The 26,696-nt window shown below is 40.3% G+C and overlaps 1 protein-coding gene across 2 annotated transcripts; it reads left to right on the forward strand.

Annotated features, from left to right (window-relative positions):
* Positions 1–333: 333 nt before the first annotated feature.
* Positions 334–26,609, forward strand: pgm5 (phosphoglucomutase 5). 2 transcript variants are annotated; one of them, XM_070904268.1, is made up of 11 exons: positions 334–810; positions 2,850–3,012; positions 3,169–3,315; positions 3,860–3,985; positions 4,098–4,288; positions 6,490–6,644; positions 14,344–14,459; positions 18,038–18,173; positions 18,978–19,161; positions 22,836–22,973; positions 25,612–26,609. In XM_070904268.1, the coding sequence occupies exons 1-11, from the start codon at positions 553–555 to the stop codon at positions 25,699–25,701; spliced, it is 1,704 nt and encodes a 567-aa protein (XP_070760369.1). In that variant the 5' UTR covers positions 334–552; the 3' UTR covers positions 25,702–26,609. The 2 variants fall into 2 exon arrangements, with proteins under 2 accessions (XP_070760369.1, XP_070760370.1); XM_070904269.1 differs by having other exon boundaries at positions 725–780.
* Positions 26,610–26,696: the final 87 nt, after the last annotated feature.

A 26,696-nucleotide genomic window follows, 5' to 3' on the forward strand; every position in this document is an offset into this window, starting at 1 on the left:
TCCCACTTATGAACTCCTTCCTATAAGTGACTACAGTCACGGCTCATGCCTTCATACCGGACAGTGTGGAGCGGACAGACACAGGCAGTGTCCGGTTGCAGACCGGTCCCGACACAATTCCCCTCTGCCATCAGTCAAAGGTCTATTTTTGGCCTGAGGCTCAGCTGATTGTGGGCCTTGAAGATTCTGGCCCTCCCTGATTTTTTCCCCCTGTAGTCAGTTGTTCAGGCTTATTAGGAAAAGAGGGAGTTGTCTAACAGCAGAGGAGAGTTTTGCTGAATGTTAAGTTCAGTACTGAGGGATGCAGCTCTAACATAAGCTGCCGAGGTGAGAACAGTTTTGGCTGGGTGTTTCCTTTCATTCCAGCCAGTCCATCCCTGTGTGGGGCTGCTGTCACTGCTCTCCTCCTCTGCAGGCAGACAGGGTCCATCTTTGGGCTGTCAGCTCGTCACCACCACTTTCACTCTGTGGACGGATACCACCAGAGGCAAACTTCAAAACTAACTTTAGCTTGTTTGATCGGCGTCCTCCCGTTGGGTCCAGACGAGGAGGATGGAGACGAGCCCCATCCCGGTGGTGACGGTCCAAACCGCCCCCTTCGACGACCAGCGGCCCGGTACCAACGGGCTGCGGAGGAAGACAGCGGTGTTCGAGGGGAAGAAGAACTACCTGCAGAACTACATCCAGAGCGTGTTGTCCTCCATCGACCTGCGGGACCGTCAGGGCTGCACCATGGTGGTGGGCAGCGACGGCCGCTACTTCAGCCGAGCTGCCACCGAGGTGATAGTACAGATGGCAGCTGCCAATGGGGTAAGAAGGGAGGGGGCCAGCACCAGGCTTAACATACACACTCTGTCCTACATTTGTTCCACTAAATCAACATATTGGAAACACTTTTGACCGTGCACAAGATTAACATTTATGTAATTTATTATATAAGTCAAGTTTTAGTTTTTAAAGTTAAAATATATTCACCAGGAATTGTTACAAATAAACATTTATTAAAATAAAACAAAGTTGCAGGTAAATCCAAGTGTGATTTTATCTGCTTATCACTACAATGGAGAACAAAGACTTAATAAACTTGCCAAGAATGATTTTTAAAGTTTTACCTACAAAAGTAATCACGTTTTAGTGGTTCCAAAGCTGGGGAGTGGGACCCCCACAAGGGGTCGCAGGATGAATCTAAAGGGTCACAAGATGATTACCTGTGTAGGAAATAATAATAATAAAAAAACAACATTCTGCCACACAAATGTACTTACTTTTTTCTAGTATATGCCCTTTCCTTGTAAACTGCTGTACAGCTTTACATCTGCAGGCCTTTGAAACTATCAAAATGAACGTCAGAGAAGTGAAAAATCCCTCCTCCAATGAACTGCTCGCAACACCGTGATGAAGACCTAAACTTTGTTTTGGTCACAAGCCGTCATAGAAGCATTGCTATACCCTTTGCAAGAACAGTGATTAGGTGACCTGAGCTAAAATTCATTAAGTTGACACATTTACTGTCTGCAGAGATTTCCTAAAAAGCATAGCTTGGGTTTTCTTCTGGAAAAATATTAAATCAAAGTTTTATAATTGCAATACGTATTCATAGTTGGTCCCTATTTGTTTAGCATTACAATCCTGGCTGACATATCACGTTCATGCAATTACTCCTCACACAGACTTGAGGTGAAAGTAATAATCTGCAAACTTGTCACCCATTCAAAATGTGTCTGAACTCTTGAAGTGTCAGCAGCAGATGAATGAGAAAAGGAAGACAGAGTGAGAGACAGAGAGAGGAGGAAAATCCCCACGGCCCTTTTAAAACGCTGAGACCTCTGTGATTGGTTTTGGACAAGTTCCAAAGGAAAATCTGAAGGGAATATAATTTGTTTTTGAGATCAGTCTGTTTTTTTCTGCTGGCCCAGCCAAATGTCTCTTGATGTCAGCCTTATCAGCACTTCCATCCATCCTGCTCTATTTTCCTGTCTACGTATGTTCCCGGCCCAAACTTTGTGCTTTGGGGATCCCCTGTCATGTGGCATCGAACTGAGAGTCAGGATAGTGGCAGCACTTGAAGATAAACCACAATGTATGGACTATCCTTCTTACACTGGTAACTGAATAAAATCTAAAGATAGTGAGAAATAGCAGATTGCTTTATATATGTTCTTAGGTTGTTACACACAGGACTATGCAGGCTAAATATATTTTGATGAGTACATTTCTTAGGGTTTCCCCTCACTTTCCTTGTCTGTCCTTTATATACACATGCTGGATGTTAGGAGGATACACTGACGTCAGGAGAATAAATTCCTCTCCAGTGAGGACACTTTTTATTTAGAATAGCTGATATGCAGGGGAATTATGGGATGCTGGTGGTATTACCACTTTAAAAGTAGCATACAAATTATAAATAGGGAGTGCAGCTCTGTTATTTAGGCACCCTCTTGGGGCAGATCATTTTGCTTTTTAAAGGGGGCTGTCAATTATTCACCTGAGAGATGCTTTGGGCCAGTGTTGCTTTCAGTTCCAATTAGACTGATGAGCTCTCAAAGTTTTTTTTTATTTTTTAGATTTTATGTCACAGCCAGCTCAGGAGACACTACCTGACATTGTTTTTTCTGATTCATTTCCCCATAGAGAGATAGTCACTTTTTCACACAACAATTTTCAGCAAAGCCTGATTTCATAGATACACAGTATTTGGAAACATCCAAGGCAGCCGCAGAAGAGAGTAGACTCCTAAACTTTCAACTTATAAGACAATTCTAGCTTATCAGAAAGCATTATAACAATAGGAGACATCCTGGAATGACGTGCAACTGACATTGCTCCTCATTAATATCTGTGCTGTGCAGATTGGTCGTCTGGTAATCGGCCACAATGGCCTCCTGTCCACCCCTGCTGTTTCCTGCATCATCAGGAAGATCAAGGCCATTGGCGGGATCATCCTCACAGCTAGTCACAACCCCGGAGGCCCTGGTGGAGACTTTGGAATCAAGTTCAATGTGGCGAATGGAGGTGAGCGCTGCAGAAGAGTGCTTGTTTCATGATTCTTTCATGTTGCTTCTTCCTATTGAGAATGTTTTACGTCAAAGGTAGGGGTTTGAAACCATCTGTAAAGCCAGTGTTTGGTAAGTTTACACATATTAATGTATGTCTTTCTTTGTGTGGCAGGCCCTTCTCCGGACACAGTGATGGAGAGGATCTGCCAGGTGAGCCGGACGCTGGAGGAGTATGCCATCTGCCCCGACCTCCGCATCGACCTGTCCAGGCTGGGAAGACAAGAATTTGACCTGGAGAACAAGTTCAAACCCTTCAGAGGTACAATACTCGCTCACTCATCTGTCATATTAAATATTAATATGCATATTAAAACAAAAATTTTAATGTTAGCACTTTCTGGATAAATGGCTATCTATAACTAGTGCCTTTATAAATGGTTAATAAATAGTTTTAGGAATGCTTTATAGATCAGTTATAAGCCATTAATAGGAAAAACATTTAGTTGCCAGGTAGTGAAAAATCCCATTGCCTCTTTAGTTCATTGAGTAAACAGTTTGACCAATCAAAGGGATTTTCAACAACCTGGCAACCCAAATGTTTTTCATGAAGTTAGAAATAAAAATTATATATGAGAATGAACAGTTGCTCACACTTTGGATCATCCCTAGACCGAAGTGTCCATCAATTCCTTTAGCTGCACATTTTTCCTATTTAAATACACTGAATTAATTCATTATTTAGGCACACAAATGTATGTGCTGGAAGCACACTGGCATTTGCACAACCTGACTTTCTTGAATGCACAAATGTATACAAACAAACAAACGCATTGCCATACTAATCCTCTCTTCTGTGTTTCTAGTGGAGATCGTAGACTCTGTTGATGTTTATCTACAACTGCTGCGAAACATCTTTGACTTCAATGCCATTAAAAGTCTTCTCACAGGACCAGATCAGCTCAAGATACATGTAGATGCCATGAACGGAGGTGAAACAATACATCATCTGCCTTATGTAGGCCCTGAGCTGTTGTTAATGTTATTGGAGATTAAACTGTTTATGTTTTTCCCATCTTCTCCTCTCCTCGTGTTGTGTTTCAGTGATGGGCCCGTATGTACGCAGGATCCTGTGTGATGAGTTGGGAGCTCCTGCTAACTCTGCTGTCAACTGTGTCCCTCTGGAGGACTTTGGTGGTCGACCTCCGGAGCCCAACCTGACTTACGCCACCTCTCTGGTAGACGCCATGAAAGGAGGTGACTTTGGCTTTGGAGCTGCATTTGATGCAGATGGGGTAAGACAACAGATGTCCACGTGGCGCTTAAAGTCCCCCTCCACTCCAAAAAGTGCTAATTGTTGCTTCACTTGGATGTTTAACCTTCACTGTGCAGAACAATGATGAAAGTGTGGAGTTTGACATTAGAAGACTGTTTTCAACAGAGAGTTTCTCTGTGTTTTGTTTGGACACTCACATGCATACTGTTTTTTTGCATTTTCACATTGCTGTCATGTAGACAACAAGTTTTCAAAGAGATAAACATCTGAGAAATTTAAAACTGAATGAAATTCAAAATGTTAATCAAATGCTTTTTACTGTGAAGCAGCTGCAGAAACGTAACGTGCACAGAAGCGTAAGTGCTAATGGAAAAATGGTGCTTGATAAATGGTTTTCTTTTGTGAAGAGGTTGGAAATTGGAAGTGATTTTCTCAAAGGCCTCTCACTCATCACACTGTCTGGCATTTCACAAACCTCTCAAAGCTTTAGCACTGCAATTATGGCCCCATCACTTGTTTTGTGCCATAAAGCAATGGCCCTTTGCGACATAAAATAGTAAAGTACATTTGGTGGAAAATCCAGTTTATTCTGATATAAATATATTATGCACTATGTGGAGGCTGGAAGAGGTTGATAATATGTGTTGGTTTAATTTGTTTACAAACATTAGCATGGCAATTGTTTGTGTTAAATAGATGCCTTTTACTGTATTTTGTACCATGGGATATCCTGGGTAATCATAGGTCACTCAGCAATACATTCATTCATTCAAAACCTGTTTTACCGATTTAAGACTAAATCATTTATTTAGACTCCACCCATAGATACCAGAGAGAGCCTCATTTGTTTTTTGTTTGTTTTTGTTTGCTCATTGATATCAGGAAGAAAGGCAATGGGGCCTGAATAATACTGTATCCACGATGATCCAACAAGCAGCTCACTTTTTCCGCAATGTCATCCAATAGCCATTTCTACTGTTCACACACACACACACACACACACACACACACACACACACCCTTTGCTTAGCATCAGGAGAATTATGTCATATCTGCTCTGTTTCTCCCACCAGGATCGGTATCTTCACAGTCATTAGCACCAGTAGTTGTAATCTTTCTGGGTGAATGTTTCTTTTTTGGGATCGCTGTTACATAATACCGTAACCAATATCTTCCAACTTTATACAGTAATTGTGATTGTTGGCAAAAATATATACTTTCACCTATTTGTGGCTTGTATTGTTCTTTATAGCAGATCTGCAAATCCAACTTTATTGAATTTGATGGCAACCCAATGGCTATGCTGTGTGACTGTTGTCATTGTCAAGTCATTGTACTCAAATGTTATATGCAGCACCATTTTATGCATTAATTGCAAACTTTTTCTCTCAAAGTGCAACAATTCCATGAAATGACCTAAATCAACAATGGTGTTTCTCAACACTTTCCAGCTTCCCTACCCTGTCCATGGCACTGGTTCCCAACCTTTTTGGCTTATGATCCTTCACAGCCAACCAGTGCCAACATGTCTATGAGCAGTACAACCTTCTCAGAATGATACTTTTAAAATTGTTTTTAGGGTCCAGAAGAGACCAGGTATCAGGTACAGCCTGAAAAGTCTGTATCTAGGTAATCATCTTGTGACCTTCCAGATTTATCTTGTAACCCCTTGGAGGTTTTTATTTTGTTTACCCCCAAGCCCATTCATTCCTGATATATGATAAAATCTGGTCATAAATATAGGCTCAGTAATTTGTTAAAAGAGCTGGGCAATGTAGTTTTTAGCAAATATTACTCAAACTGGAGTAAATTGTTTGATATGGTGCATTTGTTGGGGACTATTTTCAGCTGCGGATTAATACAAATTTGTTGAGCTAGTGATTATTTATGGTGTATGTACACTGATCGTAATAAAGGAGCATGTCACTCAGTGACATAGTGTGACTCACTGGTGTGTTTTTATAGTTTTTAGACAATAATGGAGGTTTCCTGCACAGAGGAATGAGCTATTAGGATAAATTCATTGTTGGTTTTGGTCTTTTCATGGGATTAGTTGACAACAAGCAAAATATAGAAAATCACCAGCTTTATCCTTTCTTATCACCTATAATGCTAAATCAATCAAGTTTGGACTGATTGCAGTTCTCTCTTCACACTATTATACTAAAAGCTAGTTACATGAGCTGACTCATAATGTGCTATATGTTGTGCTGTTGTCAGGACCGGTACATGATCCTCGGAGAAAATGGCTTCTTTGTGAACCCGTCAGACTCTGTGGCCATCATGGCTGCCAACCTCTCCACCATCCCCTACTTCAGACAGCTGGGAGTCAAGGGCTTTGCCAGGAGTATGGCCACCAGCACCGCCCTCGACAGGTACAACACACACTAACACACCTCTACAAGCACACACACTCAGTAGATATAGAGGATTTTGCCTTCTCTTGTCACACCACCTCAACCTCTCTCCACAAACCCCTGCAGCAGCCCAATCTCTGGAGAGGGACAACACTCTCAGATGAAGACTCACCCACTATGAATAAGACTGTGAGATCACATACACACAACCCCCACACACACACATCTAATCACCGCCTATAAATATGGTCCGTTATGTAAGACTTGAGCTGAGCAGAGGGTGCTGAGTGAGAGGATGTGATCACAGCTAAAGTCATCCCCATTAACATTGTCCCAGCAGGAGGGATCCCAGCGCTGCACCCCACTGAGGCTTCAGCAGAATGCTGCTCAATGGAAACGTGTCATTTAATACAATGAGGGAACCAGAAAAGATCAACTATAGTTAGTTCAGACTGTATTTCAACAGAGGATTGTCTTCAACAAGTTAAGATAGATTCAGTGGTTATGCAATTTTAAGTTTTCTCCATTAAAACCTATTCAGAATGTATTGTCATAGTGTGAATTACTTACCTGTATGAGTGTGCGTTTGTCTGTGCTATGGATGTGTGTGTGTGTGTGTGTGTGTGTGTCTCTCTTAAGAATTGTATTCATATGCAAATGTTTTGCATTATCAAAGACATTTTTGGGGAAAAATATTGATGGTTTCTTCAGCATACGTATTAGGCAGAAGGTTCATGTTGTACATGAAATTTCAACTTGATTAAATAGCTTTCATTGTAATATTGGCAGTCCGGGACTTCCATAACAGAATAAGGTTAGGCAGCTAAAATAGCTTGGTTAAAGCCGTTATGTGTACACATTTTTAGAATATTTCAAATTTCAATCCCTGTCACAACTGTAGCAGGCCACACTATATGTGTTCCTGTCAGCTCATTCATCACAGTATCCTTGATCCTTGGTGAAGAGAGGGCAGAGGCGGGCATTGCTGTCTGTCACATTGTCTTTTTTTAATACTACCACTGGGGCAGCCAAAGAAAGAAAAATGTAATTCTAACGTCTGGGAAAAATCAGGATCATGGTTAAATAAACATTGGCTGCTTGTGATGGATCCCAAGCCGGGGGTACCAGAATATAATTATCCACCACCTTAACACACCCTTGCTTTTTGATGTGGTACATGAACACACTATTTCCTGTATTGGTATTGAACACTGCCAGGAAACACACAGTATATCACTAACCAGAATAATTGCATGTGAACAGGATTCATAAGTTGTCATATTCAGAAAGTGCCTGTATGAATGTGTGTGCGTGAGTATGTGTTAGCACTGGCAGACATTAAGGAAGTGACCTCACTGCCAGACCCGATCTCTCTGGGTTTTACAGTTACAAGGGAAAAATGATGCTTAGATATGTGAAGTGGGATATAACATCACAGAATTATTGGTCGCCTTTGTTAGTGTAGAGACTCCTACACGTTCAGGCGTACACACACACACACACACACACACACACACACATAGTTGCACTGCTCCTTGCCTAAGGCTGTGTCTTATGATGCTGAACTACAATGATCACACTGAAAGAGCTGAAAGTTTTGCTCACGCTGTCTCCCATGTCAGCCTCGCCTCATCACACACACACACACACACACACACACACACACACACACACACACACACACACACACTGACTGAGACCTGAGACACAAATGTCACATGTCCCACTATAACCCTGAGCCATGGACTTCTCATACAGCACACACACACACACATGCTCACACACACACTTGTAGATAAACTACTAATCTACTAAAAAAATCTCCTTCATCTCTCTTTGTCTGTTTTCACAGCATTTGCCTTTTTTCCTGGAAACTCTGGAAGTAGAATTACCTTATAGTATGATATCTATTACAGATAATACCTACAGATAATATCATGCTCCGGGCTCTCTGAAGAGCTTAGTCAGAAATAAATTGCATTATATAAGATTTTAATTTTTTCCCTGTTAAACCCAATTTCACCAGCATACTCTAGGGTATGTGGTCTTATGCAAAGCACACCTACCCTCTTCTATGAGCACTTAACTGATAATTACTGACATTGTTGCAGGACAGGGTCACTTTGTTCAACTCTTAGCTTCATAACCACTACTTAACGTAACACTGCTGATTCTGGACGCTCAATGTACATATCTATGTGTCTTTGACAAACTCCAGGAAGTGTTGAAGTACTTGTACGTAGTGTGGTGTTTGACCCTGGAGTCGGCCCAAGTGTAGGCCTTTTTAGGAGAACGAGTGGCCCATGTGTGTGTGTGTCTGTATGCTGTGTGTTTAGACTGAGAAACCGTCCCTGCTGTGTGTTTATGCATAGTCAAGCAAACTGTGTTATAAAAGCCTTGATAAATGTGACGGTGTATATACTGTATGTAGTTGTGTGTGTCCAGACGACAGGGAGTCAAAGAGGGAAAACAAGAGAGAGAGAGTATTTGTGTTCATATGAGCAGAGGATGTTTTGTTGTGCAGGAAACTGGTTTAGATTCAGACGGACAGGAGGCCGGAGTTACAGGTGTTAAATCTTTAATTCTTGGGTAGACTGAGGGTGACTGTCTTGTGTTTATGGGTGCCTGTGTCTCTCTGTGCACATACTGTAAGCAAGGGCTGAGGGAAGGAGAGGTCAGAGGAAGAGAAAGTGGGAGGGAAATTTTTGGTAAAGGAAACATCTGCCTCTCCTTTAACCGTTCCAGGGATGGGAGGATGTAGGGAGAAGAGAGGGCTGAGCCAGTGGTGCGCCTGTTACCAGGATGAGCTCCGAGTTCTTGTACTGAATCATTGATTAGCACTGCATAAGTAGAGGGGTCAAATGTTTAATGTTGTGCTGTAGCTGAACTGTTTTTTATCACTGTTGTGCTGGTCACCAGGATAAACAAGGCAATCAGAAGACTATATTGTCTATCACAGCTGCCAGTGCTCAAGCCCTTGTAAGACATGATGTGCTGTTACCACAGGGTGTGTGTTTTATGGATTCATTTTTGTCCTACGCGCCCCTTGATTACTGTGGTATTTGTATTATGTTTTTCATGATGTTTTGGTGGAGTGAGAAATAGAAAAAGAAACCCAGAAACAATAAACTCAATAGATTGACACAGACGGCAACTCAAAAAAGAGGCTCAATTTTGGCATTTGGTATCAAGGAGTAATTGTGCTGTTATTATAGAGCAGTGGTTCCCAACCCTTTTTGTCTAATATGCACCCACAGCCCTATCAGAAGACTTCAAATACCCCTTCATAGACACCACCAGTCATATTCCAAATGTGTTTGTTTAGATTAATTTTAAACTGCGTGTTTTTTAAAATCTTTTTTTCAGTAGGTTTGGGCAAGTTTGCATTCATACTACGACCACTTTCAACCATCTATATATTACTGTTAGGTCTCTATTTCAACTTTTCAAGTTTTTTAAGTTATCATGTTAAGATGATACAACTGAGAGGTGTCTCCTGTGCTGTCTGCCTCTTGTAGCTGGTAGCTTTCTGGTAATTGTGACAATAAATACACTGAAGAGCTGCATCAAATCCATTTGTAACCAGGGATACGTGTACTTCAAGAAATACACGAATAGGATTTGTGTATTTCTTGAAGTACACGTATCCCTGGTTGGGATTCACTGTTGTAGAGTACATTAGTATTTATGGATTTTACACCCTGTTTAAATTCAACACTGTGGCAGATCCCAGCAAGACCATACCAGACCAGTTTTGTAAGGCTGGACTTTTTGTTCCCATGTAAAGTTGCCAGAGTTTAGTTCATTTGCAGTGCTGACAAAACTGAGAAATGCTCAAGAAACCTACCTAAGAGAAATGGGCTCAAACGTAGTATTATACACCAATATTTTGACAGGAAGCAAGACGCAGAAGGTAGCCAAGTTAAACATTGACCCAACAAGCACACTTTTCCCCCTGATATAATAATATTAGAAGGTAAATATATTCTTGACAGAGCTTTGGAAGAGCCCGGAAAACAGTTTTGAACTGATGTCAGAAAGGTATTCCACAAAACAATGTAGGTAACCGCTGTGACCATTTACAGACATTATCTCAACTTCAATTAGGTTCTTTATTTTGAAGTATTTTCAAAGTTGGCCCTCTGTGGCAACATCTTCAATGTATTAAATGTCTGTGTTGTCCAGCGAGGGTTCCTGGTTCAGGTCAAGAAGAGCTCACATTTCAAGCCCAAGTAAAGCTCCAGCATGCTGCGCTTTTTGTCTGAATGCCAGTCAAAAGCTTTTAAGTCCAGGCTGAGCTCTCTTCAGAGGGGGAGGTGAGGGGAGAGGGCACTGGATGCTATGTTTGGTAAAATATCAAGCCATGGCCAAAAGCTGGCAATATTTCACTCTGCAGATGTAGAGACACCTCATCCTTCACATTACTCCTTAGTATTTACTGATGCACGAGAGAGACACATTATATACAAAGACAGAGACCATGAGAAAACAATGGCGATTTTGATTGATTAGTGTATGCATGTGTGTGTTCATTGTCTGTGATGTCATACTGTAAGTGTGTGCATCGGTTTGTGTGAAAGTTTGTAATCCTGAGCTTTGAGTCCAGAGAGTGAGGATGATGGAAGGTAGACACAGCTGAGCCTGGTTATGAAATCTGAATGCTCTTCACCTTATGGGGGCAAAGCAACCAAATAATTCTCCTGACAGACCTTTTCAACCTCTGTTCAATTTAATTTCATCTTGCAGAAAGGACAGAAAATCCTTTAGTAGTAGTAGCCTCATCTCTTGCTGTAGTGCTGTCCATTCCTGAAGAGAACCAGACGTATTATAAGATATATGTAAGTAAAAGCAACACTAACTATAGAAGTCTAAAATCTGTCAAAATGTGTTTTAGGAACTTTCCCAACTTAACCTAATCATGACCCTTTCTCAGCATTAAGTATTAATAAAAGTCTAAAGTCTAAGTGTTCAAATTAATTTAAAATCACTTTGTGAATCCAATTTGGAATAAATTGGTTTGTATATCATTTTATGAAAGGGTATTGAAATGGAATTATTATTTACTGGTACATTTAATGGCAATGATGTTTTTCTACTGTGCACACAAACCGATATGCAAATTATTATCAATGAAATGAGTGACCATTATTATAAAAATAATTATTCTGGACACACACTCCAGTTTCCATACAAAGTCAAACCTTATATCTAAAGCTTAGGTAGTTTCAGAGCAAAAATATGTTTTGGTTTAAAAACTCAGTACAGCAATTGAATTTTGTGCCTTGAACCTGAACTGTATATGATAACGCCACTTGACCAAATTCTGCTGGCTACTAGTGTGAGAAAATGGACATCGATAGCCTGGAAAGCCTCACAGTTGAGAGGTCACACCTACCCAAAGGGGGGGGGGGGGGGGGGGGGGGGGTGATTACAGCCCTAAATAGAAACCTTCCAAGTTTATTACTTGTGTCTCCTGTCATACTCATCTGCCAGCATTTTTCTGTTTTGGCAAAGCCTGTGGAGAGACAGGCAGCATCCACAGAGGCTGGCTGGCCTGAGACAGTGTACAGTATTTGTTTAAATATGCGTGTGTTTGATTATGATTATGTATCTGCTTCCATTGCTTGACTTTAAGAAGCTCGTACTAGTAGGGCTAAAACCAGAAAATGTGATTTTGTTTGAGGAATGTCACATTATAACTGTAGAAAAGGCCATGCTGAACTTGTTTGTGGGTTGTGCTTGTTTCTCTGCGTCTGTGTCTGTGCATGAAGGCTATGTATGGGTGTGTGTGTTTTTACCACCACGCTGTTGTTCAGTTAAAGCGCAGCTGGTGCAATCATCAAACTTGAGAAAACATGATTCTCACTATTCACACACTGTTTTGTCCGTACATTTTTGCAATATTTGAAACCGAGCGCTGGTAGGGTCAGTGTCAGTGCTTATGTTGGCCCTGGACGTGCCGTTTAAAACGTCAAAAGCTTGTCAGAAGGCCAGAGTTTCTGTTTTCTTTTAGGAATGCCAGGCTTTCCGTTCCAGCTCTCGCTTCCCCAGAGGGGAATAAAGCTGGTTACTCTTATTTGGTAATTTATCCCATCCTCATGTAAACAACTGTGCTGGGCACTGTAGGGTTTATTTATGTGCATGATGATTGTGTGGACGTGTACGACCACTTAAAAGCCCCCAAACCCACCCACATCAACATATATTGCACTGTGAATTCCCACAGTGCAAACATTTGAGATTGACAGTTTTACATGTTTGTTTCTTTGGGAGCAACAACTGTTTTGTTGCGTTGAATATTTTCTTCAGCAGTTCTTAGCTGAGTCCTGGGAATTGTGTTTACATTTTGCGGAGGTTACTGAGGAGGTGTGGATGATGTGGCTGAGGAGAGATCTGTGGGGAATGGGACGAACAAACTAAATATCTCGGCAAGCAGGCTTGGGATGGTAACTTTCATAGTACAATACAGTATTATAGAGATTGCCTGAGATTGGATTTAATGATAAATGTACCCTGTTATTCAACCTCAAAAGAGAAAGCCAAAGTCCTTCCCCCTCACCTTGCTATCATCCGTTTCACTAGCCACGGAGACACAATGGATTTCCTCACAGAGGATGTGTTTTGTCATTTTTTTCTGAAAAGCTGAAACATTAGTTAGTTTGGTTCTTTGTTCATAATGTAGGCTACATGGGCAGCTACTATCGCACTGAATGGTAAAATATAAGCGGCTCGTGATTTTAATAATAATAGAACAATGATTATTTCTTTGGCATTCAACAGCTCCCATGAGCAGGGTAGTATTCAGTATTTTAGAAATACTGATGTCATGAGTCCAAATTCCTCTGGTGGAGCCCCACCCCCCTTTCTTAACTAGCCACCAAATAATTCACGATGCACCATAGTCTGACTGTTATCTGAATACATCAGGTCAGCAGAAGAAAAGCTGTAAACACAACACAAACATATCACCTTTTCTGTTGATATGGCAAACTTATTATAACTTCCAGAAGCCTCTCTCCTTTAGCTTGTTTTAGTTGATGCTAGTGGAACAGAGACGAGCGAAAAGAAGGGGTGGGCTCTATGTGAGAGTACTCCATGCCAAGATCTGATTATTTTGTTATCAAATATTAAGTTATTTTTATATTTTATTTTCATTTTTGCCCAAATGTGTCAACCCTTTTCTAAAAATATACTGCTTTATGATCATGTTACTGTAATTCTATTGTATCCCGCCAGGCAGTTTGCAGTAAATTTGCACTCAAAAGTTTTATTAGACTGCTCTTTTCCCCTTCAGTCTGTTTCTTTGCACTTGCACTTTCCTCCCACATATTGTACTGCCTGCACCTTTATCCCTCCCTGGGACCCCAACATACACATTTATTCACGTACATACACACACATACATACTCCCTCTCCTCCTCTCCCTATGCAAGTACATGGCTCAGGCTCAAAGCAAACATCAGCTAAAAGGTTAACTCACTTTGTTCTTGCTGCCTTTGCCTTATTAAGTTATTGGATGAGCTGCGGGCAGATTATGTTTGTCATACAGCATTTGGTTTGCTTTATTTGAAAGGTCAGAGGATTGTTTGTAAGCTTATCTCTACATCAGAGCTGTGAAAGGCTGGCATTAGATGTTAGAGAGAGATAAATACACTGTGTGTTTGTGAGCATAAAGTACTAGCTTTGTTTTTGTTTCTCTCTTTCTGTATGTTTGTAGGGTAGCCAAAGCTATGAAACTGGCGCTGTATGAGACTCCCACAGGCTGGAGGTACTTTGGGAACCTGATGGATTCTGGGCGTTGTTCCCTCTGTGGGGAGGAGAGCTTTGGGACAGGTACAATCTATTATGCTACAGCACACTCACTCACAATCCCAACAACAAAACACTCACGAAAACTTTGGGAATGCTGAATGTCAGCAATACAGAAACCTGATGAATACAGATACAAGGCAAGAGCAGCCAGTTAGCGTGTGAAGAGAAGGTCACTGATTCGAATCCCTGGACCGGCTTGGAAAATGTGAGTGGGTGTGTGACTGAGAAATCCCCTCCCCTCAGCAGCAACTGTTGTTGAGGTGCCTACAAAAAAGGCCACTGCTAGAAGACTGGACTGGCCAGCTGCTGCTAACTGTGAATATGCATCAGGGACTAGCTGAAACGCTCACATAGCAAGTGTGTCCAATCAACCTTCCCTCGAAATTAAAGGGAAATTGCAGTTTAGTACAACTTTGGTCTTCTTTTTGTAGTTTTGGCCATCATTAATATTGGTTGTGATAAGACTGCACTCTCCAGAGTAATTTCAGAGAACTGGGAACGCGGTGATATCACTACAATAAAGTGCAATGTGGCAAGAAACAAGCGGACCGATGATGAGTTTAGTGAAGTTTTCGAAGTCACAAGAAAACCACATGCATGCACAAGTACAGTCAAGCCAAGATAAGTCAATTTTATTTATGTAGCGTGAAATCACAAATTGGCCTCAAAAGCCTTACCATCTGCACAGCATATGACACCCTCTATCCTTAGGCCCTCGTACAGTAAGTAGAGTAGGTCAAGGTTGAACCAGGAAGTCATCCTGTAAACTGTGATGGATGTTTACAACAAACTATTTGTGTAATAATTCTCATAATTTCACTAATTGCTTTTGATTTATCCTCAAAATAAGTTTGACTAACCTGGGAGTTTGTTCAAAACCTGTGTCATCGTCTGACCGCTTGCGTTTCTTGCCCTGTTTGACTTCGTTTTAGTGACGTTGCCACTTTACCAAATCTCAGCAATTAACGTGCAGTGTACAATGTTATTATAACTGATGGGAATGATGACCGAAACTACAAAGATAACATCCAAGTGTTTATGAAATCAGCATTTCCCTTTAAAGGTGAAATATTTTCTCATAATTTCCCTATTCCCTTGTCTTCCACACACTCGCCAGCCTGTTCCAGGTCTAGAGTTGAGAGCAGTGCATCCTGACTGCCTGTAGTTCCAGTCAGTGACGTGTAATAGATGTGAGGGCTGTGACCCTGACTGCATGTGTAAATAATCTCCATTCTTCTGCTATAAAAGGAGACTGGGTTCTCCCTGAATCACTGCAACATGCAGACAGGCCTACAGTGGCAATGTTTTCTATGAATGCAAACGCAGACACACACATTACATGGTCAGAAAATATAAGCAACATGCATGCACAAATAACACACACACATATACTCTCTACGTCTGCCTTTCCATGCTGCCTTTTCTGCCCATCTCTCCTTTTTTTCTCTTCATCTTTTTAGAGCTCTGACCTATTTTAATTTTCTTTGGTTTTCCTCCTCTCTTTGTTGTTTTAATTGGAGATGATATCTAACTTTTAGAACAGAGGGGACAAGGAAGAAACAGCTCTAAGTGAGAAGAAAATTTGTTGATGGGTGTGAACAGGAGAGAAGAGAAGCTTGTAAGAAAGAGAGGAGAGGGAGTTTGGAGGGTCCAGATATGAGAAGTATTGACGAGGAGGAGAGAAATGGAAGAAGCAGAGACGCAGAGAGTACAGAGGACTATGGGAGCTTACTCGTTGTCTTCCCATGTAAGGCCAAAAGCTGAGAGAGAGCCCTGAGTAGTAAATCATCAGAGCTGTACACCACTGGTGCTCTTTACTAACTCTCATACACGTACTCAGACACACACAGCATGAACTATTGCGAGTGTTAATTTTGACAGTTCTATCAAACTTCGCTGTGCAGGTTTTGTAGGTTTTGTTGTCGTTGCTTTGATTATATTCTAGTGGTTTACAAATGGATAATGCCAGCTTGAGAAAGTCGTTGCACACAACATACAGTTTAATGCGATCAGGGGAAAAAAAGTTTGTAGTTTGTAAGTTTGTCATATTAAAAAATTATTATGTCAGAGGTATTTTCTGCTTATCATTGCGTGTATAATATCTCTTCCCCACAATGAGTCAAAAATACTAAAATCAGTCTCCCCAAAAACATTGGGATATCTATAGCATTGACTTTAGAACTTCCTTATTGCATCATTACACTATTGAATAAGTGTTGTTGTGAGGTTAGAGTGGCAGAGTTGAGCTGAAAAGAGAAGCTGTAATTATGACATATTTTACAGTGTAGATGGAAAAGGTCTTTGGTGGTATAATAATTAGATTTGTACATATTACTAGGTGACCCCTCTGTCTCTTTCTGTGTTAGAGAGGGAGACAAAGGAAGAGAGACGTTGAGACAGGGATTAAATAATGACAACTGTCAGTTTCCTAACAGCTGAATACTGCCTGAGCTGGACACAGAGCTAGGAAGTACACTTCTTGTTTCCAGTGTTTTGTGGAGACAACAAAAGCACAGAATTGTGTATGCTATAAAACAGACATGGTGACACCTTTATGTTTTTTCTCATAAAATAAATGTGCATGTAGCTTAAAATGAGTCCATGTTCTGCTCCAAGCTCTGCCGGGGAAACATTACTAACATATTCCATCTTATTAAAATGTCAAAGTGTCCTCTTAACAGATACCTTTACTGTGCAGCTGTTTTCGAGAACAGACTGATAACTCCCCAATGACCGAGACCGATGAAGGGTGTGAACAAACTCCTCTGTTTGTGTGTGTGTTTTAGGGTGGGGAGCAGGAGATATTATTTGTGTGGGGATGCTTGGTACGTCTCCAAGCCCAAGCACTCTCCCTGACCTTCTGTTGCATACAGTAGAGTTGAATACTAAGCTAAATTGAACTATCCTCTTACATTTGTGGATCAATACATCAATGTGTGAACAAAAATATCCAAAAAGGTATCCAAGCGTGTTATTGGAGGACTCTGTCTCCACTAATTACTGTCTTTACAGTAAATAAAATTGCCAAAGAAAGTATCTCCCAGCAGGATCAGGAAGAAAGACTTTGCAGCTCATCTTACACATCTTGCTGAGAATTATATGTTAAGATAGATACCACTTATGGGCATATCTGTCTGTTAAATATGAAGCTGGAGCCAGGAGATCATTAACTTAGCTTAGCTTAGCATGAAGACTTGAAACAGGGGAAAACAGCTAGCCTGGCTCTGTCCAAACATAAAAAATATCCGCCTACCAGCACCTCTACAGCTCACTGATATTGCATTATGTTTTATTTGTTCTAGGAGAAGTTATGTGCTGGACTATTTATTGGCTAGGAGCAGTGACTTAGACACAGCCAGGCTAATTGCTTCCCCATGTTTCCACTTTTTCTTTGTGCTAAGCTAAGCTAATGGGCTGCCAACCATTTTCTCACAATTCCATAAAACTTAATTTTTGGATGTCTTGCATGACACCAAAGTTAAATTTGCCACATATATCAGAGTTGTGTTGTGGTTATATGTTATCTCGCATCACCTAAATTCAGAGTATGAAAGGTTTATGAAGATTTGTTGTGTTTTTGTGTATTCTTTCTCCTCCAGGTTCAGACCACATTCGTGAGAAAGATGGTTTGTGGTCGGTGCTGGTGTGGTTGTCCATCATGGCCGCCAGGAAACAGGGTGTTGAGCAGATCGTCAGAGAACACTGGGCCAAGTTTGGACGTAACTACTTCTGCAGGTAAATAATCTCGTTGAATATGGAGCTGTGCTTTCATAATGGATTCAGTCAGAGGTCTGTTTATTCAATCATTCATCTCTTTATTGGTGTATTCTTGTTTTAATCTTGGAGCTACTTTCCTTGTTTTAATCATTATAACTTGAATTTATTTAAATCTGCAAGCTCTGAGATTGACGTCAGGATTCCCAAAAGTCCTGGTCCCTTGTACCCCTACCAAAGCCTAATATGTCTCCCAGGCCTTCACCTTCGTCCATTTCTCCTCCAGTGCTCCTCACTGGTTGTTCTTATTTTAACCACTCCCCTGTGAGAGGCAGAGATAGTTACTGCAGTCAGTGTTCCCACTGACAGTTGCTGCAGCTTTTCATGTTCCCAAGAGAACCTTCCTAATCTGATGCAGATTTCCCACAACATGTAGATGGAGAGGACATAAAGGACAGGCCAACGACCAGTACCCAAAAAACTCCATCTGTCATCCTTTTGAGGAAAATCAACTAATCACCCTGACAAACCCTGTCTCTTGCACTTCAGGGCCATTTTAAGTACCATCTAAATGCCATCCGGCTCCACTGACTTTTTGTTGTTGATAAAACATTAGACATTAAATATATAAATTTTCCTTAATGCAGTGAAAATATAATGTGTCAAAAAGCAACGCTTTAAAAATGTATGTTTATCTCTGACAAAGCTTTACCTCAAAGCTTTTCCACTCACTCCTTCATAACGTCAGCCATGGTTTCATTGCCTTTTCATGTGTGTATGGTGTGTAAGTTTCTAACTGTGCATTTATGTCTTGGTGTTTGTCAGGTTTGACTATGAAGGCCTGGACCCGCGCGCAGCCTTTTACCTGATGAGGGATCTGGAGGCGGTAATCTCGGACAAGGCATTCACCAGCCAGAAGTTTGCCGTGGGAGACCACATATACAGTGTGGAGAGGGCCGACAACTTCGAGTACATCGACCCCGTGGATGGAACAGTGGCTCGAAACCAGGTCAGTCTGGGCTAAGAGACAGAAGAAAGAACATTGAAAAGAAAGACTAATGTAGGAGGATGTGCAATGAAATTGGAGGAGTGAAAAGGGAGTATTGCTTCCATAATACTCATTTTGAACACTTGAGAAGAATTGAAATCTGGAAGACTGGCAAAAAGTGTTCCTTTGACAGACAGACCTAATAGCTATATTATAGCTGCTTGAATTTACTGAGATAGGGGCTTTAGCTGTCTTTATATGTCACTGAATGTTTCTGGCTCTGGTCAAAAAAGAGGTGGTCCAAAAATGTGTGTCCCTCTGAGAAATATTGTATCGTATTGTATTATACCCACTACAGCTGCGGTTCTCACCAACTGTCAAGTTTTCCGCCCTCCAGCCTCAGGGGGCAGTAATGAGCTCATTATGGCTTGGCGCACCACGATCAGGGCATAGCTCCAAACCAAGCCCAACTCAGACAAACCTCAGATTATAAAATAGTTGGCTCTTAACTGGTACATTCAAAACTTCCATGGCCAAAACACAAAGTAACAGGCATAGTCTTTGACATGATGAATCTTCTGTATATTCATCTGGCTTAAGGCTTAGTATGTGTTGCTCATGTTATCAGACTGTTTGTTAGGTCCTTTTGATTTTTGTCACTGACCCAAGACCTGCACTGTAGCAATTTAGGTCATATCCAACCGGAAAATTAAGTGCATCAGAAAGTGAGGTTCAAGTCAGGTCTTTGGGTTTTCATGGGGCCAGGTCTCTCTTTCATACACATGCACTCACTCATCAGCCTCTTGCGAGCTAGACCACCCACTAAGCTTCAATGTTATCTTGCTCATTAGAGAGGTTCCTTGTTTGGACATGACAGTCTATCTTCCATTTCAAACCATAAACATTATGCATACACACACACACACACACACACACATTACATACAGCACATATCCCTACACACACTGATAGCATATCCTCCCTGTCCTCTCCCTCCCTCTCCCTCATTCCTCCTGGCGTCGGACACTTCTTTGTGCCCCGCCTAATACCACATACACACACACACTGTGTATTTTGGTGTGTGCTGTCCGTCAGTCCAGTTGCCCCTGTGCACAAGTGTGAACACATGCAGACACTTGCATGGCCTACACGTTTTCACACTTGCCGGCAAGGTTGTGCCTACAATTTGTTTGGCAACTTCACCTTATGTCTCGCTGTCCCGCTGTGAATAACTTCACCGTGTTACCATGGTTACAGCAGCTCCACAGCTAGTCAGTCACCCTGAAATGTGATTTAACCTCACTGGCAAATCCTCAGCATCCCAGTCGCCCCAGTGTGTGTTATTACAGCACACATTCCTCCCAGGACAGAATTATATCAGCTGTCGTCTCACTTGCAAGTCTCTCCACTGGAAGAGTGTTTGAAGGGAGAAAAGCTGGCACATGGACACAAACACACACACACACACAAACACACACACACAAACACACACAGGACAAAGCATGGGGGATTTACACAGCAGTGGCATGGCAGCCTTTTGTAGTCAACTACTGAATTCATTCTGCATTGTCTGCATATCTCAGACAGATAGATAGTGGATGAATAGATAGATAGAAATCATTGCCATGGAGCCTGCATTATTTTGGGTATATTTTAGAAAATGCTGTATATACCAACATGTGTTTTCAGCTTCCCTGTCCATTTAAACTAGTTAAGAAAATAAACTTTGTTTTCATTTGCAGCCAAATGTATCTTTTTTGCTAGGTATATGTCTATTATTAATATTCATATTGATATCAGTATAAAATAAAAATATAAATATGTGATTGAAATGGTAACTTAGACACACCAAACCACAAAAATTACACCAGAGTTTCTTTATATACAGTCTATGGTTACTACACAGTTACTGAAATATGCTAAGCTACCTAACCTTAGCAAGAGTTTAGCTGAGATTTTCTTCTCCATCACGGCTTAATAACTACAGCTTAATTTAGTTATGTGGAATAACTAGCTGAATTACACAGCTTTTAGTTCATTAAGATAGATATATTTCATTTACAGATAATAACTAGGGAAAATCAACAAGTAAATTTAGTTTTAGCCTGAGCTAAGGCTAGCCTTGGATAGCTCAACAGCTAGCTATAGCGTTCTTGCTAGCTATGTAACGTTAGTTAGCTTGGTTGGCTTTCTTTTTAACGACACAGTTAAATACATAGCCAGAGTGCTGTTACTACGGTCTGGCTTTTAGCTCAATTTTGTATTTACTGCAAATAAATTAAAAAGCTGTTTTCACAGAGATTATACATTTTTATGCTGTAGTAATTTAATGTAGTAAAACAGATGTCAAAAAGTCAAGTTTACGTCTTTGTATAGGTCGATAGATAGACAGAGACAGGCAGACACACCGTGGCTGGTCTGCGCTCCACTCAGGGCCTCTGAACTTTACAGCCGACATTTTTTTAACAGACATTAGTCAACCTCCTGATAACTCCTACTCTATTGTTAGAGATGAGCTGACACACTCACAAAAAGAAAGGCAGGCAGACAGACAGACAGGCGGACGGACATCTCTTATTATCACTGTCTCTCCTCACCCAGACTCTGACATGTTATATTCCCGTGCCAAAGTCAGATTAGGAGGAAGGCCAGTGATCTGGAGTTACTGTACTTTTATTACCACAGTCTATGAACGATGAAGTTTAGTCACAGTTTGAAGAGGTTAACAGCTATTGGTCTGAGATGGAGTCACTGTCATACTGGGGCAGTGCACCCACTTGACTTTTTACTCATACAACTTGTATAATACTCCTTACTCATTCATGCTCCTTTGTTTTTTCTCAAAACATATTGCTGTCTTTTTCCCTGAGCTTGACTTTTGCTCTAATGGGATAAGGGAAGAGGCTCTGTGGAATTTAGGACAGATAAGAGTCATCACACATCCATTAGTCAAAGAGTCTTATCTTCCCATGGCAGCAAGCAAGAGTTGTAGTTGGTTACCCCGATGCAGCAATATCCTGTTTTTCCCGAAAATGCTGATGTGAAGTTCAAAGAGTTAACAGTAGAGACCTTTATAATTGTGATGTGTTACTTTAGGTTTTATGTGAAATTGTTGTCCCCTGTCAGAATCTTATGTGACTGTGGAAATACAACCTCTATGAGCCACTGGACAAAATGATCAAGTGTCACCCTTGAAATTAATTTAGGGCCGAAGTTCCTAACGCTTTTGGAATAACACTGAAACACTGGAGTAGTTGTGACCTTAGGTAACTTTATAGATAGCAATATGAGGGATGCAAGCATGTGGACTCCTAGTTGAACACATTCCCAACAAAACACACAATGGTAGTGACATCTAGTGGATGTTTGCAGTTACTGCACATTAAAGAACTGATACTCAGAAGATTTTTTTTTTCTCTTTACTGACTTTATATTGCCAATTTATATCATTGGAAACTAATGAATAATTAATTACCCCTTTTAAATTATAGGAGTAGATAATCTTTTAATATCCAACTGCCTGATACTAAAATATTTATATTGTATGATGAAGTTTATCATGGGTTTCTATGTTGTATGTAGAATGAAGCCAATTGATTCTGTCAGAAAATGTCCAATCCATATGTTATTTTGATTTTGACAAAGGCATTAAAGGAGTTGCTTTAACATAAAAACACATAAAAACTTGTTTCCAGGGTTTAAGGATCGTCTTCACTGATGCGTCCCGCCTAGTGTATCGGATGAGCGGGAGCGGCGGAGGGATGGGTGCCACCATCCGCATTTACGCCGAGAGTTTCGAGAGAGACCCTGAGAGACACAACAGAGAGACGCAGGTACAGAGGGAGTGTGATGGTGTGTCTGTGTACGTGTCTGAATGAGAGACAGAGATTTTGCTTGTGTGTCTACCTGGGCTCTGTCACTTTACAATGGTGTGATCTAAAATGTTGTTCACTCATCGAAAATGACTCTTGATATGCTGTATTCTGCCAGTTTAGTCACCATAAAGGAGATAATATCAAATATTTACTGACTTATATCAGACAGTATCAGAAGTAATGTTTTATGACGAGACACGGCTCTCTTCAGATCCTATGTATTATATTCTGTAGAATATATAGATTCCACATAGATTCCTTAAATGTCTCTCATCATCATTTGGGTGTGAGGAGATATTTCAGGTCCTTATCAATACATCTTTAAATCTCTGTGGTTTTAGTTCAGTGGTCATAATTATGGCATAATGCTGCCCTTTCCTTCTCATATGCTTAAAACAGAATTTGTGGTGTTATTAATCTCCACCATCACTTCTTTTATGTTCACCACCCCAGAAGCCAATTGAGCAGAGGTGTAATTTTGATCTGTGGTTTGTATTAGATTGAACAACAAGGAGAAAATAAAATAGTGATCTTTGCAGCTACTGGACTGGTTATATAGCCTATGCTGTGAACTGGCATTTCATGATCATGCAATAATTGTGTGTAATGCAGCTTCATGTTGATTGACCTATAGACTTTGGAATGATTAGGAACACTAGACTCTTGTGTGGTTATGGATGTTGGAATAGGTAGTGTACTTTAACCATACCCAGGGGTTGTAAAGCTGTAGTCATGATGGCTAGACAGCCTCATTTAGGTTTGGCCACCTAACCATACAACCTCATCAAACAAATGTGCGCTTTTACTAAGATTAATGACCCCACTTTGTGCCATTCTTTACTACATCTAAAACTCAAAAGACAACTAAAGTTTGTCTTCAGCTTGCAGTCATAAAAATGCTAGTTTGCATTTGAGCATTACAGTTACAGTTAGTAGAAGCTATAATTTGAATTTAATTTAGGTGGTAGGATTCAAAACTTGTGGGACAGCACAGTCATTATCCAATTCGTCACCTATCTAATGATTTAACATCAAGGTGATATCACTAATTCAAAGATTAGATCCCCAATTTCTAACCTCAGGAAAAGCAGATTCAGTCATTAAGTATGGAACAAAATTTCCTAGGACACAGAATCAACTTCACCCATGCTAACCTACTGCTGAAAACATAAACATAAACATACCTGAATGGTTTAGGTGTTATATTTGAGTCAGTAAAACTGTGTTATTTGTTTAACACTGTCATTATATTTTCCTTGTCGCTGTTGTGTGACCTACACTGAACCCTTTCTATCATTAATATTAGATCATAAATTCAATTCCTAATCATTCTGCCCCTTACCCGCTGCACATAAATCACCCGATATGACATAGATGATTAGACAGCGGGCTTATTAGGCTAAGTAAGTCCTGCAGATTCTTTTATATACACCTCTCTCAGCTGAACAGCCACAGGCTGTGTGTGTTTGTACTCAGTCTACATGACCTCATTAAAATCCTCATTTTCAGTGTTTCATGTAGTTTTACATTCTAGTTGAGTTTGTTTACTTACTGTGTACTATGAAATATATGTGTGTTGTATTCCATCACACATCCCTATGCAATGAAGGGTTGAAAATAATACCATAACACAAAACTCCTGAGTCATGCCATATTATTTTTAAGCAATGTTAGTGACATAAGCAGTGCAAATATATTCATATACTGTACATGCTGTATAAACATCATGTTATTCTTCCTTCATTTATTCTTCAGAGTTTATGCATTTCATTTTAAGACATGTTTTAAATGTTTCGAGATATTTTGCAGCACCTGGCCCAGGTTATACACCTGTCATGAAGCAACTCAGCATTTCCTCATAGCTTATTTCTTTATTACACCACAGTGTTCTCATTGTACAAATGTTATGAATTATTCACCTCTAACAAGTAACAAGAACTGGTTGACAAACTAGGCTAAAGCCTCTATAAAAGGCTCTTGACATCCATGTTGACAGTTTTTATAGGGCTCGGTTGCCGTAAGTGAAACTAGGTTATCTGCTCTGGAACCTGTAGCTATCGGTTTATCTGCATCGTGTGTTTTGGCCCCAAACTCACATGATAGCTACCATATATGTGCTGTCAAAGACAAGGTCACACAGCGACCTAGTCTTTGTTTTGTTGTGCTCAAAGATGCATTTATTAAAATCTCATAGTCTCATAGATATGTAGTTATTAAGCTGTGCTAGGTAGGCTTATAATATAAACAGATGTTTTTTTAAAGAGGGGAATGTGAGTTGATATAATGCAAAATGGAGTGTTTTCTGCTATGTTGTCTCCTGAATGTTCCCCCTCCCTAGCTAGCTCCTCTGACAAACTAATGACTAACCAACTGAGCTGAACTCACTGTGATGCTACAGGTTTACAGGCTCATGAACCGTAAAGATTCCTGAAATTTTATTATGGACTGAGAGAGATTTACTGTATGCTATTAGGTGACAGCTAAAACATTGAGGAGGCTGACAGGGAAAATGTTCTGATCATGAAAGATCAGATTGTTGTCGTTCTCAAAAGCTCCTCCGCATGATTCAAAACATGTGACGTGTTCCTCACTGCAGGTGGTGCTGGGTCCTCTCATTGCCATCGCCCTGAAGATCTCCAACATCCATGAGAGGACAGGACGCCGTGGCCCAAATGTCATCACATGAGCAACCAGGAAAACACATGCTCACAATGCACGCACACACGCCTCTACCTGCTCACACAGAGAAAAATACCTTCAAAATACTCTTTTCTGTGCTTTTCTGCCATTTAAAAAAAAAAATCCGCAAAATCTCTGCAGCTTCATTCTCATTTTTAATTTTTCTTTAAATGATGGCTACACTGAGGGTGCTTACTGTTAGTCGCTCACAAAGAACGTTAATGTTGCACACTGTTTATTGGCCACTATCATCTGTCAGCTATCGAAAACTTTAAGTATTCAGTGTCTAAACCAGGGAGGCTATTTAATTATTGCTAACTAATGAAAAATATGTAAACAGCAAACATATTATGAATGTGCAGACTGACTTTTAATGTTTGTGGCTTGCTTTTATCAAAATGTATTGACTAAGGGAGAGTTTTTATATAACAATGCAGTGTTCACTTTTCATATTGCTTGTACCCGTCCTCTCAGATGCGTCACCGTGCTTAGTTTTTTTTTTCAATCATTTCATGCAGAAGTAAACGAACTGTTGTCTAAGTGTAAAATAAAACAGGCATCGCATCACAACTAATATATCAGTGAACTGAATTGCAATTAGTTGCTATAAAATTAATGTTAATGCATATTTTGCTCTATGAAATAGTGGGAAGTTGTTAAACTCATGTTTACTACCTACGGACAGGGTATTCAAAATGTAAAATAACAAAATAGCAAAGGTAATGAAACATTTATAATTTAGAATTGTTTGGGCTTTTTCTTTTATTTGTCGGTTTAGATCTTTCTCGAATGCCGTATAACCATATTTGAATATATTATTTCTTTTTTTTTTTAAATCCAAATAAACTTTTGTGTGTGTAGTACTTGCCTCTACTAATTGAATCGGACAGGTCTAATGGGGACAAATAAAAATACATCAGTGTGAAATACTGTATGCTTCCCTCAGGCATTTTTGGATTTTAATTAAAAAGATTCTTCGTAATTAAGAGCACCATGTTGTGC

The sequence above is a fragment of the Enoplosus armatus genome, chromosome 4 (genome assembly GCF_043641665.1).
Source record: "Enoplosus armatus isolate fEnoArm2 chromosome 4, fEnoArm2.hap1, whole genome shotgun sequence".
NCBI classification, from domain to species: domain Eukaryota; kingdom Metazoa; phylum Chordata; class Actinopteri; order Centrarchiformes; family Enoplosidae; genus Enoplosus; species Enoplosus armatus.

Bases quoted from the DNA above. Each gene is read 5' to 3' on its own strand.
- pgm5 (XM_070904268.1), top strand. From the start codon at position 553: ATGGAGACGAGCCCCATCCCGGTGGTGACGGTCCAAACCGCCCCCTTC. The intron at 3,316-3,859 runs GTACAATACTCG...CTGTGTTTCTAG, and splicing joins CAAGTTCAAACCCTTCAGAG to TGGAGATCGTAGACTCTGTT. The intron at 3,986-4,097 runs GTGAAACAATAC...GTTGTGTTTCAG, and splicing joins TGTAGATGCCATGAACGGAG to TGATGGGCCCGTATGTACGC.